This window comes from Leopardus geoffroyi, chromosome D3 (genome assembly GCF_018350155.1).
Source record: "Leopardus geoffroyi isolate Oge1 chromosome D3, O.geoffroyi_Oge1_pat1.0, whole genome shotgun sequence".
Taxonomy (NCBI): domain Eukaryota; kingdom Metazoa; phylum Chordata; class Mammalia; order Carnivora; family Felidae; genus Leopardus; species Leopardus geoffroyi.
In genome coordinates, this window is record NC_059339.1 from 21,446,116 (window position 1) to 21,469,174 (window position 23,059).

A 23,059-nucleotide genomic window follows, 5' to 3' on the forward strand; every position below is an offset into this window, starting at 1 on the left:
TGTAAGCCTCGTTCTAATGACTCCCTATACCAAAAGTGGAAAGGAACATGATGTTAAAGTACAAACAAAAGATAAGCTTTACATGCGTATTATCTGCTTCTAAGGAGAAAAAAAATTTTTTTTATTACCAATGTTCCATTTCCCTACAAGGAAAGACAATATTATAAGCTCCATTTTAGGAATGGGGAAATCGAAGCAAATAAATACAAAAATTATTTTTGGAAAAGTGATAGGCTGGGGAGGGCTGGAGGGCACAGAAGTGCCTTTCTCCATTGCCCACATTATTGCTCCAGCCTCGCTTCTTCTGCACAGCTGGTGTGAAGACTGAGAGCTGATGAGGAGGTGGAGGCTGAGGCCAGGTGTCACACAGCAACAGGCAATGGGCCAGCACTGCTCTTGGGACCAAGATGCTGACAGCTGGAGGTGGAACTTCACGAGACATGAAAACAGGGGCTCTGTACATTTTGGAATTTTCTATCTAGGCTACATTTGAAGGTTCTAGGCAACTAAAGAGCAAAAAAGAAAGAAAAAAGGCTTTGGCTTTAAAAGGAAAAACACGTACAGCAGCTTCCTCATCAGATGTTTAAGATTTTGTATCCACTGTTATTGGAAGGGGAGATAATAGGAAGAGAGTAGCACAAAAGCAAGAAAATCGACTTTTAGATTTAAGCCCTTATTCCTTTAAACTAGGCCTCCTTTCTTCAGCGGTAACCATGTAACCATGGCAACCAACAGAGGATGCTGGTCTTAAAGCCTGGGTTACAACTGGCAGGGAAAACCATCAGCTCACACAAAAAATGTCCTCCAATGCCAGCCTTGCCAGCAATCCTGTGCTGTTACAGTGAAGGTGGAAAACCCCAGAAGAATCTCTGGCTGGTGTGGGGGAAGTGTCTCCTGAGCATATTAAAAACAGTAGCATGAGGCAGTTGCCTGGCTTGAAATCATCAGATACGAATATAATCATGTGGCATTTCAGGACTGTAATGGTCCTCTCATAGCCTTAGCTGCTGTGAGGTTAGAGAATGTGCGTGTGTGTGTGTGTGTGAAGAACACTGTCGACTCTAAGGATCACAGATCTATGCCCTCTAGTGGCTCTGTGGGGCCCACCTGGAACCCCAGCCATCACTGGAAACACTGTGTCTACATAAAAATGTCTTCTGAGATGTAAACAAAGAATATACAGACAGGCCCTTGGAACACAAGCTGTTTGTACCACCGGGGCAGCCCGTCACAGGAAAGGTGCGGGGACACTTAGTGTGGTCTCCCTGACCTGGAGGGACCTCTCACCCCTGGGCTGTTCTCTTCCACCAACCATGATGCAGACTTACATGGACAAAAGAAGAAACCACTTCCCTTACACCAAAAGTTTTTCCATTCACACTTACAATTTCTACATCTGAGAAACCAAAGGGCTACTGTTTATTTTTTAACTTTTCATTTTAAAAAAGGTCATCTGTGAGTTCACCAAGAGCTCTGGAGGAGCTCTTTATACATTCATCACAATGGGCAACTAATTGGTGATAAAAAGTTCTGTGCTATGTGAAGTAAGTCTTGTTCCTTCTGTCTGTCCTACACCTGCCCTCAGAGATCGGCTGGGCTCAGGTGGAGCAGCAGGGTGACTCAGCCCACTGTCTCCCCACGTTTAGATTGACAGCCATCTCAGGGGAAGGGCTCAGAGCCCTGCTGTCCTCCTATGAATCCCCTCCTGCTCTGTCTTCCTTGCGACCCAGGACTCGAGCCACATGTAGTGTTCCAGGTGCTGACACAGTACAGCTTTGCAAAATAGGACACTGTATCTTGTTCTGCTTTCAATGCCTCCCTTAAGGTTCAAATTCCCACAGCCCAAGCCAGTAAGGCTGGAGCACAGAAAGGAGAGTGTGGGGAGAATACCAGTGCCACTCGTGATTTACAGTGTATGATACCTTCTCCCACTCACCATCTGCTCCAGGTCTCACAAGGGTCTTCCTGAGTTGGCAAGGCAGCTTTAAACTTTATGTGCTCTCATTTGAGGGATAAGGAATTTGAAGCTCAGAGACATTAAGTGACTTACCCAGGGTTACCCAGCCACTAAGTGAAAAACCAGCATTAAACCTAGATCATTTTGATCCTTTGTCCAAAGGCTCCCTCTGTGCACTAGGCTGTGTCAATTAGATACCTAGAGAGGTGGCCTTACTCATGGAGATAGAACCTCCAGAGGGGAGTATCTCTTACTATCGAACAGATGCTCACTGCCCTCCTTGAGCAGGCAGCTGATGTTGAGTGGGATGAAGAGCTGAGCTCGAAGTGGATCGCCATACAGGTAACTGGGCAGCGCAAAGGGACCCTCCAAAACGGGGACCAACAGAAAGCCGCAGGAAGTAGCTTTTCGATGCCAGCCTTGGACCTGGTGGGAAGCACAGAAACAGTGTCATCTCCAAGTTAATTCAGACAAGAGAAAATACTTCCCAAGGAGCGAAGCCGCCACAGTGGCGGCATACATATTGATTGGTATGTTCATTTATTAATGTTCACTGGATCCAAACCAATCCTGGTCAGGAAAATGCACAGTTTAACCTCCTGACAAATACCTGAAAAACTGTGAGTTAAGCACACAGCTCGTCCTCACAGCTTTATGCAACTTCAGTGTTTCTTCTGGAAGGAAGAGACTGGAGAGAGCTATTTCTTGCCTCCTAAATCGCCTTCTCATTCTACAGGATGTTGTAGGAAGGTCACAGGATACAAGTTAAGTCCTTCTAATTATGTCCTTTATCAAAAATTTACTAAGTCCAAAGTATCAAATAGGAAAACAATCCACTCAAGCTGGCTGAAAGGGACATGACGCAGGGTGCGAGATGACTGTGGTGGCCTCTGGCCAAAAGCGATAAGCCCTGACCTGGCGGAATGAGAGCCACTCTCCCACAAACTCCCAAAAGCTGTCTGTCCAAAGATTGACTGAGAACAAAAGAACTGCGGCAGCAAGACAAACCTCCCCATCAATAACATTTTCTCAGAGAAAAGTGGCAATTTTCTACATTTTAAGGTATTTTTTTAACCATAAAACTGTGTATATTTAAAAAAAAAAAAGTTGGTGCACATGGCTCTGGCATACAGAAGAGATTTGTGTTAAATGTTATTTCAAAAAAATCTAGTTTGAGCCATAACTTGATTTAAACAAATATGAGTATGTCAAAAATTGAAGGGGACCACTGTTAGCTGTTTTCCCAGAAACACCTGTAACAACAACAATATATCAACAACAAAAACCAAGATCTCTGTTCAACCAAAATAACTTTTTTTAAGATTTTATTAAAAAAAATTTTTTTTAAAGTTTATTTTGAGAGAGAACATAAGTGGAGAGGGGGCAGAGAGAGAGAGGGAGACAGAGGATCCAAAGTGAGCTCTGTGCTGACAATAGAGAGCCTGATGTAGGGCTCAAACTCACAAACCGTGAGATCATGACCTGAACTAAAGTCAGACACTTAACACTAAGGCTCTTTTTATTTTATGTAATTTTTTTTTTTTTTTTAATTTTTTTTCAACGTTTATTTATTTTTGGGACAGAGAGAGACAGAGCATGAACGGGGGAGGGGCAGAGAGAGAGGGAGACACAGAATCGGAAACAGGCTCCAGGCTCTGAGCCATCAGCCCAGAGCCTGACGCGGGGCTCGAACTCACGGACCGCGAGATTGTGACCTGGCTGAAGTCGGACGCTTAACCGACTGCACCACCCAGGCGCCCCTATTTTATGTAATATTTTTAAATGTCATATTTTATATTATAAATATACATTATAATATTATAAATATGTGCATAATATTTACCCTGATAAAATGTGATTTATAACAAATTTGGACACTACCTTAAAATAATAATTAATCTACAGTGCGCCTGGGTGGCTAAGTCAGTTAAGCATCCGACTTCAGCTCAGGTCATGATTTCACAGTTCATGGGTTCGAGCCCCGCGTCTGGTTCTGTGCTGACAGCTCAGAGCTTGGAGCCTGCTTCAGATTCTGTGTCTCCCTCTCTCTCTGCCCCTCCCCTATTCATGCTCTCTGTGTCAAAAATAAATTAAAAAAATTAAAAAAAAATTTTTTAGGGGCGCCTGGGTGGCGCAGTCGGTTGAGTGTCCGACTTCAGCCAGGTCACGATCTCGCGCTCCGTGAGTTAGAGCCCCGTGTCAGGCTCTGGGCTGATGGCTCAGAGCCTGGAGCCTGTTTCCGATTCTGTGTCTCCCTCTCTCTCTGCCCCTCCCCCATTCATGCTCTGTCTCTCTCTGTCCCAAAAATAAATAAACATTGAAAAAAAAAATTTAAAAAAATAAATAAATAAATAAAATAAAATAAAAATTTTTTTTTAATAATAATTAATCTACACTAGATATTTCTAAAAACCTAACAACCTAACAAAATATAGTTGACTCTTGAACAACATGGGGTTAGGGATGCCACCACCCCATGCAGTAAAAAATCTGAATATAACTTTTGGCTCCCGAAAAACTTATGCTTACAATAAAGTTAGAAAAAAGAAAACATTATTAAGAAAATCATAAGAGAAAATACATTTATAGTCCTGTCCTGTACTTCTAAAAAAAAAAAAATCCACATACAAGTGGATCCATGCAGTTCAAACCTGTGTTGTTCAAGGTTCAAAACTGTAATGATAAAGGGATTAGCAGCTTTCCGTGGGTTTTACATGAATTGGTGTGAAAAGTGTATTTTGAAAAGACTGTTGCCATATTCCCCTGAGGAGATAAATACTCTTCTTTCTGCCAAACTGTGACTATATGTGCATGTCCATGAATGTTATGGTCATGTTCTGAGATAGGACTATCAGTGGGGCTTCCAAGGAGAATGCTTAGCCTATTGGGTCAGAGGGTTAGTTCTGCCTGGAGGGAGTGGTCATCTCAGTGTTGACTGGCTGGGGAAGTGCCAGTGACTTCTATAAGCTGAACCAGACAGGTGGCTTGGTGTCTTTTTTGATTTGGACCTTAAGTATGTTCCAGTGTTCCAGGGGAGGGGTCCTCAAGGGCACTAAGGCCATGTGCAGGCAGACTGGGGCTGGACAGACAGAGACCCAGACAAATCTCTTCCCCAGGATATCATGTCTTGTGGGACAAAACTAGGCCTCTGAGCCCTGGACAGAAAAACTACATGCTGGCAGCTGATGTTGTGCTCACTCTCTTTGGTCATCTCCTAGCTTTCCATAAAGTCTTTCTGAACTTTCTGGCTGCTCTCAGCTCCGTGATGAGATGTTTGAGCCAGTGTGGGAGGAGAGCGGGACCCTGTTAAAGCTTGAGAAAAACATTCCTTTGGATTGAAGGGGAGAGTGTATAAAATGAGTGGCAGACTGCAAAGATGGTTAAAGAGAGCACGTGGAAGATACTGACAGCTTGGCTACGGAGTATCTGTTCCACAGGTGCTGGCACTGAGGGTGGGGAGTGGCCTGAGTGTGGGCAATGAGTGACCTGATTAGACAGGCCAGGGAAGACTGGAGGAGGAAAGACAGGCAGAAGACCAATTAAAAGAGGGCTTCTGAGCTCTGGCACTCATGACATCTGGGCTGGTTAATTCTTTGCCCTAGAGACTGTCCTATGAGATGCATTGTAGGATGATGCACAACATCCTTGGCCTGTACATATTAGATGCCAGTGGGTGCACTCTTCTACCATTTCTGCCAAGTAAAACTGTTTCCAGATATTACCAAATGCTCCCACAGGGGCAAAACTGCACATTCCCCCAACCGCTGTTGAGAGGTAGGGTTAAAAGCAGTCATGTTCATTGATAGGGACTGGTTAAGTAAACGATGATACAAACAATGAGGCAAAACAAAAACAAAAACAAAAACACAATGATGACGCAGACTAATTTTTGCTGATACTGAGGATATATAATAGGACAAAACAAAATGCAACACTAGTTGCACTTGAACCTTGAACAACACTAGTTTGAAATGCTTGGGTCCACTTATATATGAGTTTTGTTTTTGTTTTTAATAAATATGGAAGAGTACTATAAAGGTATTATCTCTTCCTTGTGACTTCCTTCAAAAAACGAAATCTTACTTTATTGTAAGAACACAGTATGTAATACATATATATAGCATACAAAATATGTGTGACTTGACTGTTTAAGTTATCATTAAGGCTTCAGTTTAACAATAGGGTATTAGTAGTTAAGTTTTTGGGAAGTCAAAAGCTAGACTTGAATTTTTTACTGCATGGAAGGTCGGCATCCCCAGACCCTCCATTGTTCAAGTGTCAACTAAGTATGTAGTCCAAGCTACCATATGTTAAAAAAAAAAAAAAAAAAAAAAGGGCAACAAAGCTTTGTATATGCATATAATCTCTCTAGAAGTACACTCAATAAAGTGGTAGGGTATTGCTTTTATTTTTATTTTTTTTTTTAATATTTTATTTAATCTTTAAACCCAGTGTGGGGCTTGAACCCACGACCTCAAGATCAAGAGTTGCATGCTCTACTGACTGAGCCAGCCAGGTGCCCCAGGTGGTTGCTTTTAGATGGGAGTCCCAGGGAACAGGATAGGACAAGGCTGGAAGAGGGACTTTTCACTCTAGACCAGTGATTCTCAACTGGGGGCAATACTCCTCTTCCCTGGGGACATGTAGCAATACCTGCAGACGTTTTGTTTGTCACAAGGAGGGTGTGTTACTGGCATTTAGGGTAGAGGCCACAGATGCTGCCCAAAATCCTACAATGCACAGGACAGCCCCCCAACAAGAGAAAATTATCTGGCCCTAGATATCAAGAGTGCCAAGGCTGAGGGGCACCTGGGTGGCTCAGTCAGTTGAGTTGCCGACTTCAGCTCAGGTCATGATCTCATGGTTCGTGAGGTCGAGCCCCACATCAGGTTCTGGGCTAATAGCTCAGAGCCTGGAGCCTGCTTTGGAATCTGTGTCTCTCCCCCTCTCCCGCTCACACTCTATTTCTCTCCCTCAAAAGTAAATAAACATTAAAAAAAAATTTTTTTTAATAAACAAAGTAAAAAAAAGAGTGCCAAGGCTGAGAAATCCCAACCTATTCCCTTTAAGCTGTTTGAATTTTTTACTGTGTTTAAATTTTTTGTATGAGGCTATTCCAGCAGTGTAGGTGAAAGGTAACTGGGGCCTGAACTAAAGAAAACAAAAAGTGACATGAATCTCTACCAAGCATCCACTGTCCCCCTCTGCAAGGTGAGCCAAGGCCCTGACCACAGCATGAGGAGGTTCTCACCATCTCAAAGAGGACGGCGGCGGTCACTGCCATCCAGTGGAGCTTGATCTCGAAGGCCGCATTCAGGGAGAAGTTGCCATGATAGTAACAGCTGCACCACTCTAGACGGTCTGTGCGGTTGTTCACATCCACGTCCAGGGTCACAGTCCTCTGCTCCGGGACAGTGGCAGCTATGTCAGAGCATTGGAAGGGTCCCAAGAGAGAGAGGGAAAAGAAGGAGCGGGATGAAGAGGAAGAACAAAATGCAGAATTACCTAACAGAAAATCACAGATTCTAGAAGCTTCCTGAAAATCATCTAGTCTGGGGGTCGGCCAGCTTTTTCCATAAAGGGACAGATAATATTTTAGGCTTCACAGGCTATGTGATCCGTTTCAGCTACTCAACTCTGTCATCATAGTGCACAGCAGCCACAGATGTTATGTAAATGAATAGGTTGGGCTGTGTTCCAGTAAAACTTTATTTACAAAAACAGAAGGATTTTTTTTTAGGGCAGTGAAACTATTCTGTATGATACTACAATGGTGGATACCTGTCATTACATATCTGTCTAAACCCGAGATGTACACACCAAGAGTGAACTCTAATGGAAACCTTGGGTGGTGGCATGTTAATGTAGGTTCAGTTTTAACAAATGCCCTGTTCTGGAGCAGGGCATTGATAGCGCATGTGTTGGGGCAGGAAGTATATGAAAACTCTGTACTTTCTACTCAATTTTGCTGTGAGCCAAAAAGTGCTCTAAAAATAAAAATTATTATACAACAAACAAACAGATGGTAGTCCAGATTTGGCTGGTTAATAATGCCACAGTTTGCCTCCCCCAGTCTGATCCAACTCCTTCACTTACAGATGAGGAAGTAGTAGTAGCCCATGGAAGGGAAATGCCTTGCCCAAGACCAGAGTCAGAGCTTCAGCTTCAGAGTCAGTTCAGCTTCAGGCTGAACTCCAGATCTTCTCATTCCAGTGACCCATAGAAGGACACAATGGGACAGACAGCACAGACCACAGTGAGGAGGAAGTCTTGATTTTCTGGTTTCAACCCAGGAAGGCAATAGTTCTACAATATGTTCTCAAGAAATGAAACCTCATAATGAAGCTCAACACCCTGTTCCATTGACTGTGTTGCTTTCAGATCCCAGATCGGTTTCAGACTAGCTCATCCTGTCTGGAACTCCTGCTCAGAAATCATACTCAAACCCAAGATAGGGATGTTTTAGAGATGGATCAATCAAGCTCCTGACCAGACTAATAGCACTAAACAGGCTCAGAAGTAATGAAAAGATCAGGGCTCTGCTCTGCCTGACTGGGCAGTGCTAGACCTAGGGTTTCTACAAACCGTTATCAGCTCCTTTCGCCCCCGCCCCCGTGAATCCAATAGTATCTCTTTATCTGAAGCTGTCAGCTTAGTTCTGCATTTGGCAGGTAGAAGCCCTGAGTGGCTTTTATCACTGACAAGGACAAAACAGCTCTTGAGTCAGCAATTTTAATGAACTTCTGTTGGGAGGCAGTGGAGCCATGGCTTAGGATGGTGAATGGGTATACAGCTTATCATTCTCTCAAAACCAGAACATGTAAAATGGGAAATGTTCTTGATGTCGAGTTGGAAAATCTGAGCTCTGCCATTTAGCCGTGTGCCCGAGAACATTCTTTAATTCCCCTGGTTTAGTTCCTCGTTTGCAAACTGAGATGGTGCCCGCCCAGCTGCTTCACAGAGTAGGGGTGAGGATCAAGTAAAACATGGCTGCCAAGGGGTCACAGATTACCTCCTGCTTTCTCCTTTAGCCACCTCACTTGCAGCTCTCCTGTTCTTCCCTCCTCCCCATTTAGGCTACAAGCTCACCAGTGCTCAATCTGAGGCCTGTCAATGACTCCCATGGATACTGCTTAGCCATCTGTGACACTTCAGGCTAAAGAACATGGCAACTCCAATGCTAAAAGTCTCATCAAAACTAATTTTTATCTCTGCCTTGTGTTCCTGATTCATAGCCCAACCACAGTAGCCTTTCACTTAATAGCCTCAATCAAGGGAGGAAAGCTTTGTTCTCTGGTCTTGGACAGTACATTCCTCCCCCGTGTGAAAAGCCCAGGTCACAAAAGAAAGGGCACTCGACAAACACCAGCAGTGATCTCGCACATCTCTTTTCTCCCATCTGGCATATTCAGTTCAGAACAGGCTGGTGTGAGGAAGCCCAAGGAAGTATACTGTTCAGCCAAGTAAACAGTTATAGGCTCAAGATACCACTGGCTTCATACTTCAGGAGTGAGATCTGACAGTATGGATGCGGCCAGCAGGCTGATGTTGGCAAGGGTGTAAGCCCCAGCCAAGTTGCAGCTTTCAGCGCCTTTTCTGAATCACTCCTTACTTCCATAAGAACAGACTTATTCACCTTGGGACAGTGAGATATAGTGAGTCCCAGTAAATAAGTACAAACCCAGAGAAGGAGCAGACTGAGCATCCTTTACCAGGGTCACAGTGAGGGGGCTAGCAATGACCTGGGCAGGGGATCGGTGCCACTGGAGGAGAGAGTACAGTCTCAGGTAGGACACTGGAGATCAACGTTAACAACCAGAGCTGCCCAATAACAGAAAGAGTAGTCACAAGAGTGAGTGTCCTGTTGAGAGTTTTCAGGGAGCAGCTGGCTCCCCACTTATTAGGAGTGGGATGGAAAATATTCACACGTCAGGGTTTGGACCAAGATGCTCAGCAGCCTCTTCTGACCCTGAGACCTAGTGGGGTTATCAAGAAAAAGCTGAGAAGTAAAAGGTATCTGCGTGGGCTTAAGGGACTTGGTGCTGCTTCTTCCAGAGTCTCAGATGCCCCTATGGCTTCATAGCTCAGTGACACAGAGTGACATGACTGGGGGAGTGGGAGTCACCACAGGCCAGGGCAGATAGGACTGCAGCACCATCAGGCATATTAAAACAGCTTTCTGCTGAGAAAAACAGCTTTCCAGTTAAGAATCAGAAATGTTTAAAGAGGAACATGTCAAAACAAACAAAAAAGGGAGCAGGTCATAAATGATACATAGGCCCTTTTCCCCCTATAAATCATGTTAATTTTTTTCCTGAGGAAAAACCCCAACACTGAAGACAGTCCAATTCAAAAACAACTCATCTTTCTCACTTAGGTAAATGACACAGCAGAAGTCTATATTCTAACCTGAAAAAAAAGATGGGGAAAAGTATCTCATATTTTAACACAAAGGTCTGAGGGGTGTTACCGGATAGAATTAGCAGTAATAATGCTGTGTCAGGTTTAAAAGGACAAGAAACTCACTTCCTGTTGGAGGGGTGATGGGAAAAGAAGCAGATGAGTGAAATTCCCCTGTAACAATCATGGGAGCCACTGGAAAGCTAATAAAGGGATATCTTCAAGAAAATATGCATGCAGGTGAGACTGTCTAGTTTCAGAATCAATGCTGACCCCCTAATGCCCATGTGCAGACACCAGTGAAGAATGCCTGCTTAATAAACTACCTGCCAAAGACATAAATCCTCTCTTCTCCCTTACTCTCCCTATGTTTTGGACAGATGACTTATTTTTCCATATGCTGCTCCTCTTTATGTGCAATTTTCTGAAGTAAACTGGTTAAAAGTATCTTTTAACCAAAGCTAAACTGAAATGATTTGAATCTCATCTTGAGCCTGGGACTATGGTGGGCAAGGGAGAGTTCTACCAGCCTGCTGGAGGAGACTCTGGAAATGAGGATGTTCATACAGAAACTGTCAAGATAGCCTCCAGAACCAGGGTGATGACGCAAAGGGAAAAGTTCCTAAGCATTTTCCAGGAACAGTAACTCAAACCAAGGAGTAAGCAGGGACGTTGGGCAATGTCAGGCGATATTCTGTCACACTTGAGGGTGGGGTGCTACTGGTAACTAGCAGGTAGGGAGTATGTGGCCTCTTTGTTTCCAAAAGATTTCAAGAAGGTGGAGAATTAGAAATGCAAAACAAGGCAGAGGGGAAGGCGTGACTACCTGGGGGACAGAGGAGCCACTCTCTTCAGTTTTGTCTTCTCCATGCCCCAGTTCTCACAGTGCTGGGGTGAGGCTATAAGGTGAGGTCAAAGCTGTCTGGATCCAAGTGAATCTGAGGATCTGGAAACTGTAATACCTATTAACATTTCCATTCTAGCAGCTGGGCATTGCCAGGCAAACTAAGTAGAAGGTGCTATTTCACTGCAGTCTAGTCTACATTACATTTCCTTCCTTTCTTCCTTCTAGAGGCCTTTTAGGATCTCTCTCTCTAACCTGCTATTGAGACAAACCTCATGACACCCTGCTTAGAGCACACATTATGCCAACCCGTCAGTCCAGTCCTTGAGAACAGGGGTCCCATTTCCTACCAGAGGCCACCACCATTCAATAAGTGGGTGTTTTGTCCCTATCTTGGAGCTGCAGGGACCAAAGAAAGGCAGGAAGACTCCTAGTTTACATTCCTCAATGTGGTAAGTACATTTGGGGAGGAAGGGCAGAGGGCAGATTTGCACTCAGCCTGAGTGTTTAGAATGGATAAACTTCAAGGTTCCTTCTTCTTCAGAGATCCTAGTACACTAAGATCCTAGGAAGGCCTGTGGCGGGTACTAAACCAGAAGCGAGCACCAGCTCATATCCCCTGTATTCTGGATGCTTCTTGGGAAAAATGGCCACCTTGTCTATTCTCTCCTATTTGTGCAGGGTTAGCACTGTGCCCCGATTTAAGAACTGTCTAACACTGTTTATTGGTTGAGACAATGAGCTTGACCCATGCAGCCAGTGGGAGCTAGTGCAGGAGCCCACCATGCGGACGAACAGAGTACCAGTATGACAGCTGCAGTGGCTCTAATCCTGGTCCACATGGCATTGTTCCCTTGGCTGGCTGCCACTCTCTCTCAGCCACCCACCAGCGCATCCCCAGGTCCCATCTGGGTTGAGCATCTACCTAAAAGTGCAGCTGCCTGGCTCCGCCCCCCAAAGCTTCGGCTGAAAGAGCTGTGTCTGCTTGCGTAGGAGGCTGGCCGGCTGGGCAGCCAGGGCAAGAGGAAAGCAGGAATCTCGGAGTGCAAGAGTTCTTCAGCTACAAAGGCCACCTCAAACCACTTGCGCTGGAAGCTGGCGAAGTCATCCACTGCTGTCGTGTGCCAGGTAGTGGGCTGCTGCATGGCCACTGGGAAAAGCAAAGGGGAGAGAAAGTGCTTATTTTCTTGATGCAAGGCTGAACCTTGAAAACACTATGCCAAGTAAAAGTAGCCATACACAAGAGATCACATATTACACGATACCACTTAAATGAAATGTCCAGAATAGGCCAATCCTTAGAGACTGAAGGCAGATTGGTGGTGGCCAGGGGCAGCGGGGAAGAGAAGTTTGGCAGTGACTGTTAACATGCACAAGGTTTCCTTTCAGGGTGATGGAAACGATCTGGACCTAGACAGAGGTGGTGGTGGTTGCACAACACTGGGAATGTACTAAATGCCAGTGTTCACTTGAAAATGGTTAATTTTATGTTACATGAATTTTACTTCAGTTAAAAAAATATGTTTTATCCTCAGTTTCAGACCTCTACTTTCAGAGCAGGTAATAGTAACCAGGTTTTTTTCTACTTGAAGGTAAAAGAGGTATCTATTGGCCAAACTGGGAACATAAGGGAAGAGGTGGCAGCAGACATATCAGTGGCTACCAGAAAAACACCTGCACAGATCCACTTCTGACACGTTCTTGGATAAGAGACCATAGAGAGAGGGCACTAGCTGCTTCATCTGATGCATGTATGATTCCTGATACCCAGAGGCTGAGAAGCCATTTGTCTGCAGGAGGGGGTCACTTCCAGCCAAGGTCCTGGTGGGCAATGGCTAGACTGGACAAGCGAGTGTCTCCAGCTCTGACCTTGCTGGAATTGGTCCCCCTCTTGGGAATTGTTTTCTCATTAAAAGGAAAAAAAAAAAAAAAAGACTTAAATTGTATCTTAGAAAGCATGCTAGGATTTAATAGTCTTTCTGGGGTAAGAAATGGAGTCTAACAAGTAAAAAGTGCTGTAAGTTACTGATTAGAGCCTGGCATGTTATACTCAGAACCACCTGTACTGGATGGGTGGAGAGGGGCACTGTAATTAAAAAGGGTAACCAAAAAATGGCCCATGGGGATTTCCTCACACCAGATCCCTTGGCCTCTTTTAGGTTTATCTTCCATCCACACTGCTGTGACGAAGAACATACTATAGCTTTAAGAAATACTTGTCATTCCGATTATGCTTAAATTAAGTACAAATGCTCAGGAAGCTGACAGATCTGTCTTCTTAGAATACAAAGTCACACAAGGAACTCAAGAAGCACCATCACTTTAAAGAGCAAGCCAACAGGAAAAACACTTGCCCCTTTGGGCAACAGCATTCGCCTCATCTCTGACCTCGGTCAGGTTCTTTGTCCATGACTATCTTGTAGAAATAGAAGCCGTAGATGAAGGTCCGCCAGACTTCACCAGATGCGTGTGTGATGAGCTGCTCTTCCAGCATTTTCTAGAAGGAGAGACATTGAAACTCTAAAATTCCTGTGGAGGGACATCTTAGAGGTATAGCCCTCGTTTATACGCTGGAGTCAAGGGAGTGACAAAACATCGAGGAGACCCTACCCATCACCCCTCATCAGCCATGATGATTGCTCTATGATAAATGTTGTTCCTGATGTGAATTATATTACACAATGCAAATACATATTATAATACCATCAATTACTTCAAACATACGAAAAATATAAAGAAGATCCAGGTACACCACCACACAACTCGAACAAAGTGAACATTTTGCTTATACTGACTTCAGATCTTTTCTTTCTTTCTTTCCTTTTTTTTTTTTTTTGTTCATTTTATTTATTTTAGAATGAAAGAGACAGAGAGTGGGGAAGTGGGGAAGTGGGAGAGAGAGAATCTTAAGCAAGCTCTACAATCAGCATGGAGTCTGACCTCAGGCATGATCCCACAAATCTGGGATCATGACCTGAGCTGAAATCAAGAGTCAAACACTCAACTGGTTGAGCCACCCAGGTGCCCTGACTTCAGATCTTTTTATAAAAAAAGAAAGGGGCGGGAGGAATGCCTGGGTGGCTCAGTCAGTTGAGCACCAGACTCTTTGTTTTGGCTCAGGTCATGATCTCACAGTTCATGAGTTTGAGCCCTGCGTGGAACCTGTGCTGACAGCATGGATCCTGTTTGGGATTCTCTCTCTTCCTCTCTCTCTGCTCCTCCTCCCCCCACTGTTCCTCTCTCTCTCTCAAAAATAAACTTAAATATGGACTCTAATATGTCCCATTCTTCCTCCTCTCTCACCAAACCACCAAATAAGTGGTTAGTGTAATGTTGTATTAGTGTAATGTAGTATAATGTTATTTTCATGCAGGTTTTAATAATTTTATTATATAGACATGTATTGATAAAGAATATGAGGTATTTTCATGAGATTTTAAATTTTAAATAAAGGACATAATACTATTGTTATTTTGTATATTGGATTTTGACTCAACATCATGCTTCAGACATTTATCCATGTTGACATGTGTCCCTCCAGCTCATTCATTCTAACTGCTGTAGAAACATTCCAATGTGCAAATAAGAAAATTCAATTCTTAGAGAGACAGGAGTATATGTAATAAGGCACAGGCCATGCAAAACTGCCTATTACGACCCCCAAAGAGACAACTGAGGATTGCATGCTTATTTTTTTTAATTTTTTTTAATGTTTATTTTTTTATTTTTGAGGGAGACAGAGAGAGAGAGAGAGAGAGAGAGAGAGAGAGAGAGAGGGAGAGAGAGAGCGCAAGTGTGAGCAGGGCAGGGGCAGAGAGAGGGAGACACAGAATCCAAAGTAGGCTCCAGGCTCTGAGATGTCAGCACAGAGCCAGAGACTGCATACATATTTAAGTCAGTTACTGATTTTACATTTCAGTGATGACAAGCCAGCTGGTCAGCATGGTAGTTATTTCTAGTGGGGTCCTCTGTGTGGACAGAATGGTGTGAACCACATCAGCCAACTTGACCTTTCCTATTTTTTTCCTCTCGAGCTTAAACAGTGTCATTAAATTCAGCAAGTGTTTGCTACATGCCTACACCATGTGCCAAACAGCATGATGATATGCAAATGGACAAGAAGAGGTAGCTCTGCCCTCAAGAAGTCTGGCCAAGGTGGGAGACAAATGAAATGAGATAGAATTTTCCTTCTGTTGTGCTAAGTGCTATGACAGAGTAAATACAGGGCACCAGAAGGTCCATGAGGCAGAGCCTTGGATCCTGAATGAGCAGGAGTTGACCAGGGGGGAAATAGGGGCTCAAGGTCAGAGGGAAGGCATTTCCTGGGAATCTTTTACAGAGATTCTTCCAAGGTTCAAAAGTGCAGACTCCATCCAGAACATTTCAGCTCATGATAAATTCTGACAGATCTTTAAGTCAAGGTATAGTGTCTTTCAAATCAAAACCTGTGGGTTCATTGATTCCAGACAGGCCTCACACTTACTAAAAACAGAGCTTCACCCCAACCTACAGATCACATTACTGAAAAGGGCAGCTGCTTCAGAGACCAGCTCTGATTTCATGGGGGTCTGAGCAGACAGTTCTGTGGGTCCTGCCCACACTCTTCTCACCTGCATGATGTCGATGGCCATTGCCTGCGTCTGGACACCCTCCACATTGTTCACCAGCCAGTGCACCACCTCTGCACTGATGAAGCAGCATGGCGAGAGGCCCTTCTGTTCCGAGAGCAGCTGGACTCCTGTCCTGAATTCCAACGTGGCGGGCAGGAAGCAGGGTATGTATGCACAAGGGTAACGAGCAGAAAGAGAACATGAAAAAGAAGGGACTCCCACTAAAGCATTGAATATCTGAAGGAAGGACCTGTGCAGCACAATTTCTCTACACTATTCCTAAACCCACAGAAATCCGCAAGACAGAACAAAAGGTGTTATAGGGGAAAAGGAAAAGAGGAAGGAAGAAGGATCTGACATTTAGAGCATTACCTATATTTGTCAGGCATTATACTAGGTAACTTACATAATTATTTCATTTAGTTCTTATATCAAACCTGTGACTTAGCCACTAGTATCCCATTTTACAAACAAGATAACAGAGGCTGAGAGAGGTCAAGTAACCTGTGCAAGGTCTCGCAGCTGGTGAGCAATACAACCAGGTATGAATCCACCAAATCACACTGCCTGTGCATCACCATGGCTCAGGCCTGTGGGATCCTCCCGCCCTTGCACCCATACACATGATGAGCCACTTACGAGGGGTGCTTCATGGCTTCTAGGATCTCTGTCAGGGTGGAGGATGAGGTTAAGGAGCTTGCTGCCAACTGCTGAGAGCTGTAAACAGAGTGTCCAGTCAGCAAAGCAAAAAGGCACATTCATGGTCATAAGCATGAACCTTAGGAACTACTCCCTCTACTTCTTACAGAGCTAGAGGCCAAAGATGACATTGATACTGATGGTGTTCAAGCAAATGCTAGACAGCTACATCCTTAGGGATATCTCAGAGGGGTTCCTGCTTTCAAAGCGTACACATTAAGATAAAAAAAAAAAAATCAAAGTGGTTTTGTGTTCAGACTTGCTTCCCTTAATAAGCACCTCCCCTTTTAATAATGCCTCAGGCACTTCCAAGAGATCTCCGTGGACTGTTCTGATTTTGCCCCCAAGGCCCTCCCCATCATTTAACCTCACCAGAGAGTGCCAGGTAATGAGGTAAGAGCATGGGGACAGAAGCCCAGTATCTTCACTTACCAGCTGGAGGGGCTCTAACTTTTCTTGGCCTAAATTTCCTCATCTGAAGAGGGGGATGATACTATTCCTAGATTTCAGTGTTGTTGTGAGGCTAATGCATGTAAAATAGCACGTGTAGGGCTGATACCCACAAGACCCTAAAAGGTAAACATTACTGAATATAATAACATCAACCTTTTGAAACTCAGATTAAAGGAGCAGATGAAGGTCAAAGAGCTGAGAGGTATCAGGGTCCAGGTTTGAATCCAGGTCTGACTGCTTCCAGAGCCCGTATCTTTCTACCACCTATTGCCTGAGTTCTTCCTCAATAGGCTGAGGTACGTTTATTTTTTATTTATTTATTTATTTATTTATTTAAAAAAAATTTTTTTTAATGTTTATTTATTTTTGAGACAGAGAGAGACAGAGCATGAACGGGGGAGGGTCAGAGAGAGAGAGGGAGAGACAGAATCCGAAGCAGGCTCCAGGCTCTGAGCTGTCAGCACAGAGGCTGATGCGGGGCTCAAACTCACAGACCGTGAGATCACGACCTGAGCCGAAGTCGGACGCTCAACCGACTGAGCCACCCAGGTGCCCCTATTTATTATTTTTTAAAATGTCTATTTATTTATTTTTGAGAGAGAGAGAGGGAGACAGAGAATCCCAAGCAGGCTCCGCATTGTCAGCACAGAGCCTGACGTGGGGCTCAAACTCACTAACCATGAGATCGTGACCTGAGCTGAAATCAAGACTCGGATGCTTAACCAACTGAGCCACCCAGACTCCCCTGGGCTGATGGTAATACTCAGCAGCTGAGCCCAGTTCACTGGGTGTGGGACATTCATGGCCATGTACTATACTAAATCTGGGGCTTGTTCCAGAAGCTCAAGTCCATAAAACTTCTCTCTTTCCTCAGCCTCAGCCTTCTTCTATTTGGAGGGTCCAGGACTCAGTGGAACATTTCAGGATCTCAAGTTAAAAAAAGCCTGTGAAGGGACACCTGGGTGGCTCAGTCAGTTAAGCATCTGACTTCAGCCCAGGTCAAGATCTCACAGTTCATGAGTTCAAGCCCTGCATCAGGTTCTGTGATGCCAGCACAGAGTCCACTTCAGATCCTCTGTCCTCCTCTCTCTCTACCCCTGGCCCACTTGCTCTCTCTCTCTCTCAAAAAAGAAATAAAAACTTGGGACCTCATCCAAATAAAAAGCTTCTGCACAGCGAAGAAAACAATTAGCAAAACTAAAAGGCAACCGACAGAATGGGAGAAGATATTTGCAAATGACATATCAGATAAAGGGTTAGTATCCAAAATCTATAAAGAACTTATCAAACTCAAAACCCAAAAAACAAATAACCCAGTGAAGAAATGGGCAAAAGACATGGATAGACACTTCTCCAAAGAAGACATCCGGATGGCCAACCGACACATGAAAAAATGCTCAACATCACTCATCATCAGGGAAATACAAATCAAAACCACAATGAGATACCACTTTACACCTGTCAAAATGGCTAACATTAACAACTCAGGCAACAACAGATGTTGGAGAGGATGCGGAGAAAGAGGATCTCTTTTGCATTGTTGGTGGGAATGCAAGCTGGTGCAGCCACTCTGGAAAACAGTATGGAGGTTCCTCAAAAGATTAAAAATAGAACTACCCTATGACCCAGCAATTGCACTACTAGGCATTTATCCACAGGATACAGGGGTGCTGTTTCGAAGGGACACATGCACCCCCATGTTTATAGCAGCACTATCAACAATAGCCAAAGTATGGAAAGAGACCAAATGTCCATCGATGGATGAATGGATAAAGATGTGGTGTATATATACAATGGAGTATTAGTTGGCAATCAAAAAGAATGAAATCTTGCCATGTGCAACTACGTGGATGGAACTGGAGGCTATTATGCTAAGTGAAATTAGAGAAAGAGAAAAATCATATGATTTCACTCATATGAGGACTTTAAGAGACAAAACAGATGAACATAAGGGAAGGGAAACAAAAATAATATAAAAACAGGGAGGGGGACAAAACAGAAGAGACTCATAAATATGGAGAACAAACTGAGGGTTACTGGAGGGGTTGTGGGAGGGGGGATGGACTAAATGGGTAAGGGGCACTAAGAAATCTACTCCTGAAATCATTGTTGCACTATATGCTAACTAATTGGGATGTAAATTTTAAAAAATAAAAAATAAAAATAAATAAATAAATAAAAATTTAAACAACAAAACAAAAACTGTGAAGACTACTCCCCTCTCCTCTCCCTGCCCAGAAGTGAACTTCCTTCTATTTATTTATTTATTTATTTATTATTTTTTTTTTTTTTTTTTTTTTTCAACATTTATTTATTTTTGGGACAGAGAGAGACAGAGCATGAACGGGGGAGGGGCAGAGAGAGAGGGAGACACAGAATCGGAAACAGGCTCCAGGCTCTGAGCCATCAGCCCAGAGCCCGACGCGGGGCTCGAACTCACGGACCATGGGATCATGACCTGGCTGAAGTCGGATGCTTAACCGACTACGCCACCCAGGCGCCCCTGAAGTGAACTTCCTTCTAATGCCTGCCTGAGTCCCCACTACAAGAGCCTGGACAAGAGGCTATCCTGTCTGTGTGAATGTCTTCAACAGCAGAGAACGTAGCTCCTCTATGCAGTCCATTTCCCTGAAGCAGTATCAACCACTAGTCAGTTCTTTATCATGAAATGGGACCTGTTCTTTGTAATTTTCGTCATTGGTCCTGATTCGTGTCATTTTTGGCCTTCTCACCTCCAGCCTAAGCATTCCCAGTTCCCCTTCTCTTCCAAAAGCAGAACAAAACCTGCTGCTCAATGAGGAAGCAGAGAAATGCACTCCCTCCCTGTGCACCAGGCAGCCCCTCCAATCTCCTCCACATCCAGAACTGAAAAATCAGCTGGACTTGATGGGAATGACAAGCCGAAGTCAAATCTGAGAACATTCAGCTAAGGACAGCTCAGTCAGTAGGACAGTGAGGCAACAAGACCAGATTGGGCAGAATATTATAAGCTAACACAGCTGGGAAGGAATTAAAAAAGAAGTTTTTCAGATTTGACAAATGGCATTAAAAGCTGGAGCTCTTTCTCAAGTAAACGAGGTCCAAGTAGCTTCTTTTTCCTCTGGATATTCAGGAGTAGGAAAGAACAGCCATGTTTGGGCACAACCAGCAACTCATTTGCTGTTCGTTCATTTCCTTAAGTGGCAGATACTGACTGCCTGCAATCATGTGCCAGGCAGTATGCCAGATGCCACAGAGAACAGGATAGACTCTGTCCAGGCCCCCTTCCCAAAGCCTCCTCCTGCACATGCCTGATACTTTTCTGTGTCTCTGTGGGCACCTTTTAGCTATTCTGGAAGGAAGGCAGGACACAGATCATTAGCCCCATCAAACAGGTGCTGGCAAGGCCTGAGTGGCCCAGGCTCCCAGGCAGAAGTCATGGCCACGTAAGAATTTGGGCCTGGGACTCTGGCCTCCCAAGCTCCGTAGCCTTTGAGGCCAGACCATCCCCACTGCCCAGAAGCATGAGTTCGGCCATTCTGAATCTCACCTGCTGTCACTGGAGTTTGCAGAGAGGAAGCTCTGTTCCCCTGAATTCTGGGAGTTCCCAAAGGCTTGGCTGCTGCCTCTGTCCACAGACTGGCCTGTGCTTACCCCCAGACTGGTGCTGTCCAACACCGGGGTGGCTGTCTGGTCCACAGATACCTGTAGGAGATTTGAAAATGAACAAAAACAAAATTCTTTAAGGTTATTTAGATACATGTAAACGACTCCATTCTTCTCTCCTTCCCAGGCCTCAGTGAGCCCTGGTGGACCAGAGCAATAAGAATTTGTGCACCCCACACGAAGGCTGACAGGAAACCACCATTCACAGTGAAATCCCCAGAGCCAAAGAAATGGCACCAGCACCTAACTCAAACCACAGATTTAAACTAAAGAAAACTCTCTACAGAAAGAGTAAGGGAGTCAGAATCATTCCTGTGAGACTGAGAAATAGGAAAGAAGGAACACAACTAGAGACAAATGGGTGAAGATCCCAACAAATGCCTTCGCTTACCATGGGGCATCCTTTTCCACTCTAACTCTCCTTTCCCATAGCTGTCAGTCAAACAGTCTTCTAAGCACCCAGGTCCAAACCTCAGGGGCACCTGATAGCTCCTTTCCTTCTCCAGTTTCACCTCTAAAGAGAGGCCTAGTCCTGTGGCCTCCCCTCAGCTGACTCACATGTATCTCCAAGTGACACTCTTCCCACCAGGGGAAGGCTGTAACAGCCTCCTAACCGACTCCCTTGACTGCAGCCTCTCCCCTGAAGACCCTACCTGCCGGCCACCTCCCTTTTTCATCCTCCTAAAAAGACAGTTCTAATCTCACCGCTCCATGACTCTGAAATCTTTCAGGTCTCCCCATAAGGCTCACAGCCTCACAGGGTCTTGCAAGTCCAGCAAAAACAGCCCTGACCTGTGATCACTCCACACTGCCAGCCACTCACCCACATACACATTCCCAGCCAAATCAAACCCTGTGTGTTTAATCCTGTCTGTATGTTCCCCCAACCTGAGGTGCCCTTCCCTACAACTACAGGCTAAAAACCCAACAATCTTGAGGACCATTTCAAATGCTGCTGTCTTCGTAAAATGTTTTCTGACTCACTTCACCCCAGCCCCCAAATGAAAATCATCTCTCTCTGTCTACTTTGGACCTCTATAACCCCTCTCCTGGAAGCTGCCAGGTTTTGCTTCATGTAATGGTATTATATTGGTCTCATTCCCTTTAAACATCTAAGAGCACAAGACCATGACCTGCTCACCTAGAAAAGTTGCACTGCACAGCAAATATCTGTGGAGAGAATAGCAAGACTTCCAGAGCACTTCAAGAAAAATGACTTAGTCCCTCTTACATGGGGCTCTTGAGTACTTCAGAATAGAGTCTTATATTATCAAATATTTTGTTGAGTATCATAAAAATCACTCCTTCTAAAACAGAGTGTCTCAACCTTGGCACTGTTGCCATTAGGAGCCAGATAAGTCTTTCTTGGCGGGGGGGGGCTGTCCTGTGACTTATAAGATGTTGAGCAGGGATGCCTGGGTGGCTCAGTCAGTTGAGCATCCGACTTCAGCTCAGGTCATGATCTCACAGCTCATGGGTTCAAGCCCTGTGTCGGGCTCTGTGCTGACAGCTCGAAGCCTGGAGCTTGCTTCAGATTCTGTGTTTCTCTTTTCTGCTCCTCTCCCGTTCATGCTCTGTTTTTGTCTCTGTCTCTCTCTCTCTCAAAGTAAATAAACATTAAAAAAAAATTTTTTTAAATAGATGTTGAGAAGCATCCTTCACCTACTAGATGCCAGTAACACCATCCCCCCATCACTGCCCCCCATTTCCAGCTGTGACAATTAAAAAAATATCTCCAGATACAACCAAATGTGCCCCGGGAGAGACAAAGTTGTCCCCAGTTCTTAAAGAACCATCTCCTACATCAGACTCAATGATTTGCAAAAAGACGCCCAGACAGACTTTGCTAGCACCATAAATACATGGAGAAATGCAGCAAGCAGCAGCTTGCAATTACCAATCACCATCTGCCCCTAACTAGCAAGACTTAGGAACAGGTACTATGCCACAATATTAAATGAGAAGTTAACTGAGGGAAGCTAGACCCAATTCTTAGGTGCTGCCTTCCAGACCACTGAAGTGGGGTCATCTCTCATCTATGGCACCTGAGAATTGCCCCATCAGCCTAAACTGCCAGAAATCTACATGATTCCTACAGCTTTCTTTTAGCAGGGATGTGGTTAAGGAGTCCCTTCTAAATCAGAAATTGGCAAATCTTTTTTGTAAAGGAGCAGAGAGTAATTACTTTAGGCTATGTGGGCTAGATGGCCTGTTAAAACTACTCAAATCTGGGGCACCTGGGTGGCTCAGTCAGTTAAATGTCCAACTGTGGCTCAGGTCGTGATTTCATAGTTTGTGGGTTCGAGCCCTGTGTTGGGCTCTGTGTTGACAGCTCAGAGCCTGGAGCCTGCTTCGGATTCTGTGTCTCATTCTCTCTTTGCCCCTCCCCCACTTATGCTCTGTCTCTCGCAAAAATAAATAAATGCAAAAATTAAAAATTAAAAAACAAAA

At 44.5% G+C, this 23,059-nt stretch overlaps 1 protein-coding gene across 14 annotated transcripts in view; it reads right to left on the reverse strand.

Annotated features, from left to right (window-relative positions):
• DEPDC5 (DEP domain containing 5, GATOR1 subcomplex subunit) overlaps window positions 1-23,059 on the reverse strand; it is a 129,506-nt gene that overhangs the window by 4,252 nt on the left and 102,195 nt on the right. For 12 of the 14 annotated variants that reach the window (XM_045459735.1, XM_045459729.1, XM_045459726.1 and 9 more), the window contains 7 exons: window positions 20,493-20,647; window positions 16,451-16,528; window positions 15,812-15,944; window positions 13,590-13,698; window positions 12,127-12,351; window positions 7,209-7,378; window positions 2,212-2,383 (listed from right to left, as the gene is read on the reverse strand). In XM_045459735.1, the coding sequence (XP_045315691.1) occupies window positions 2,212-2,383; window positions 7,209-7,378; window positions 12,127-12,351; window positions 13,590-13,698; window positions 15,812-15,944; window positions 16,451-16,528; window positions 20,493-20,647 (1,042 nt within the window). Of the gene's footprint in view, window positions 1-2,211; window positions 2,384-7,208; window positions 7,379-8,675; window positions 11,311-12,126; window positions 12,352-13,589; window positions 13,699-15,811; window positions 15,945-16,450; window positions 16,529-20,492; window positions 20,648-23,059 lie in introns of those variants that run through there. The other 2 variants (XR_006707910.1, XM_045459737.1) reach the window with 2 other exon arrangements.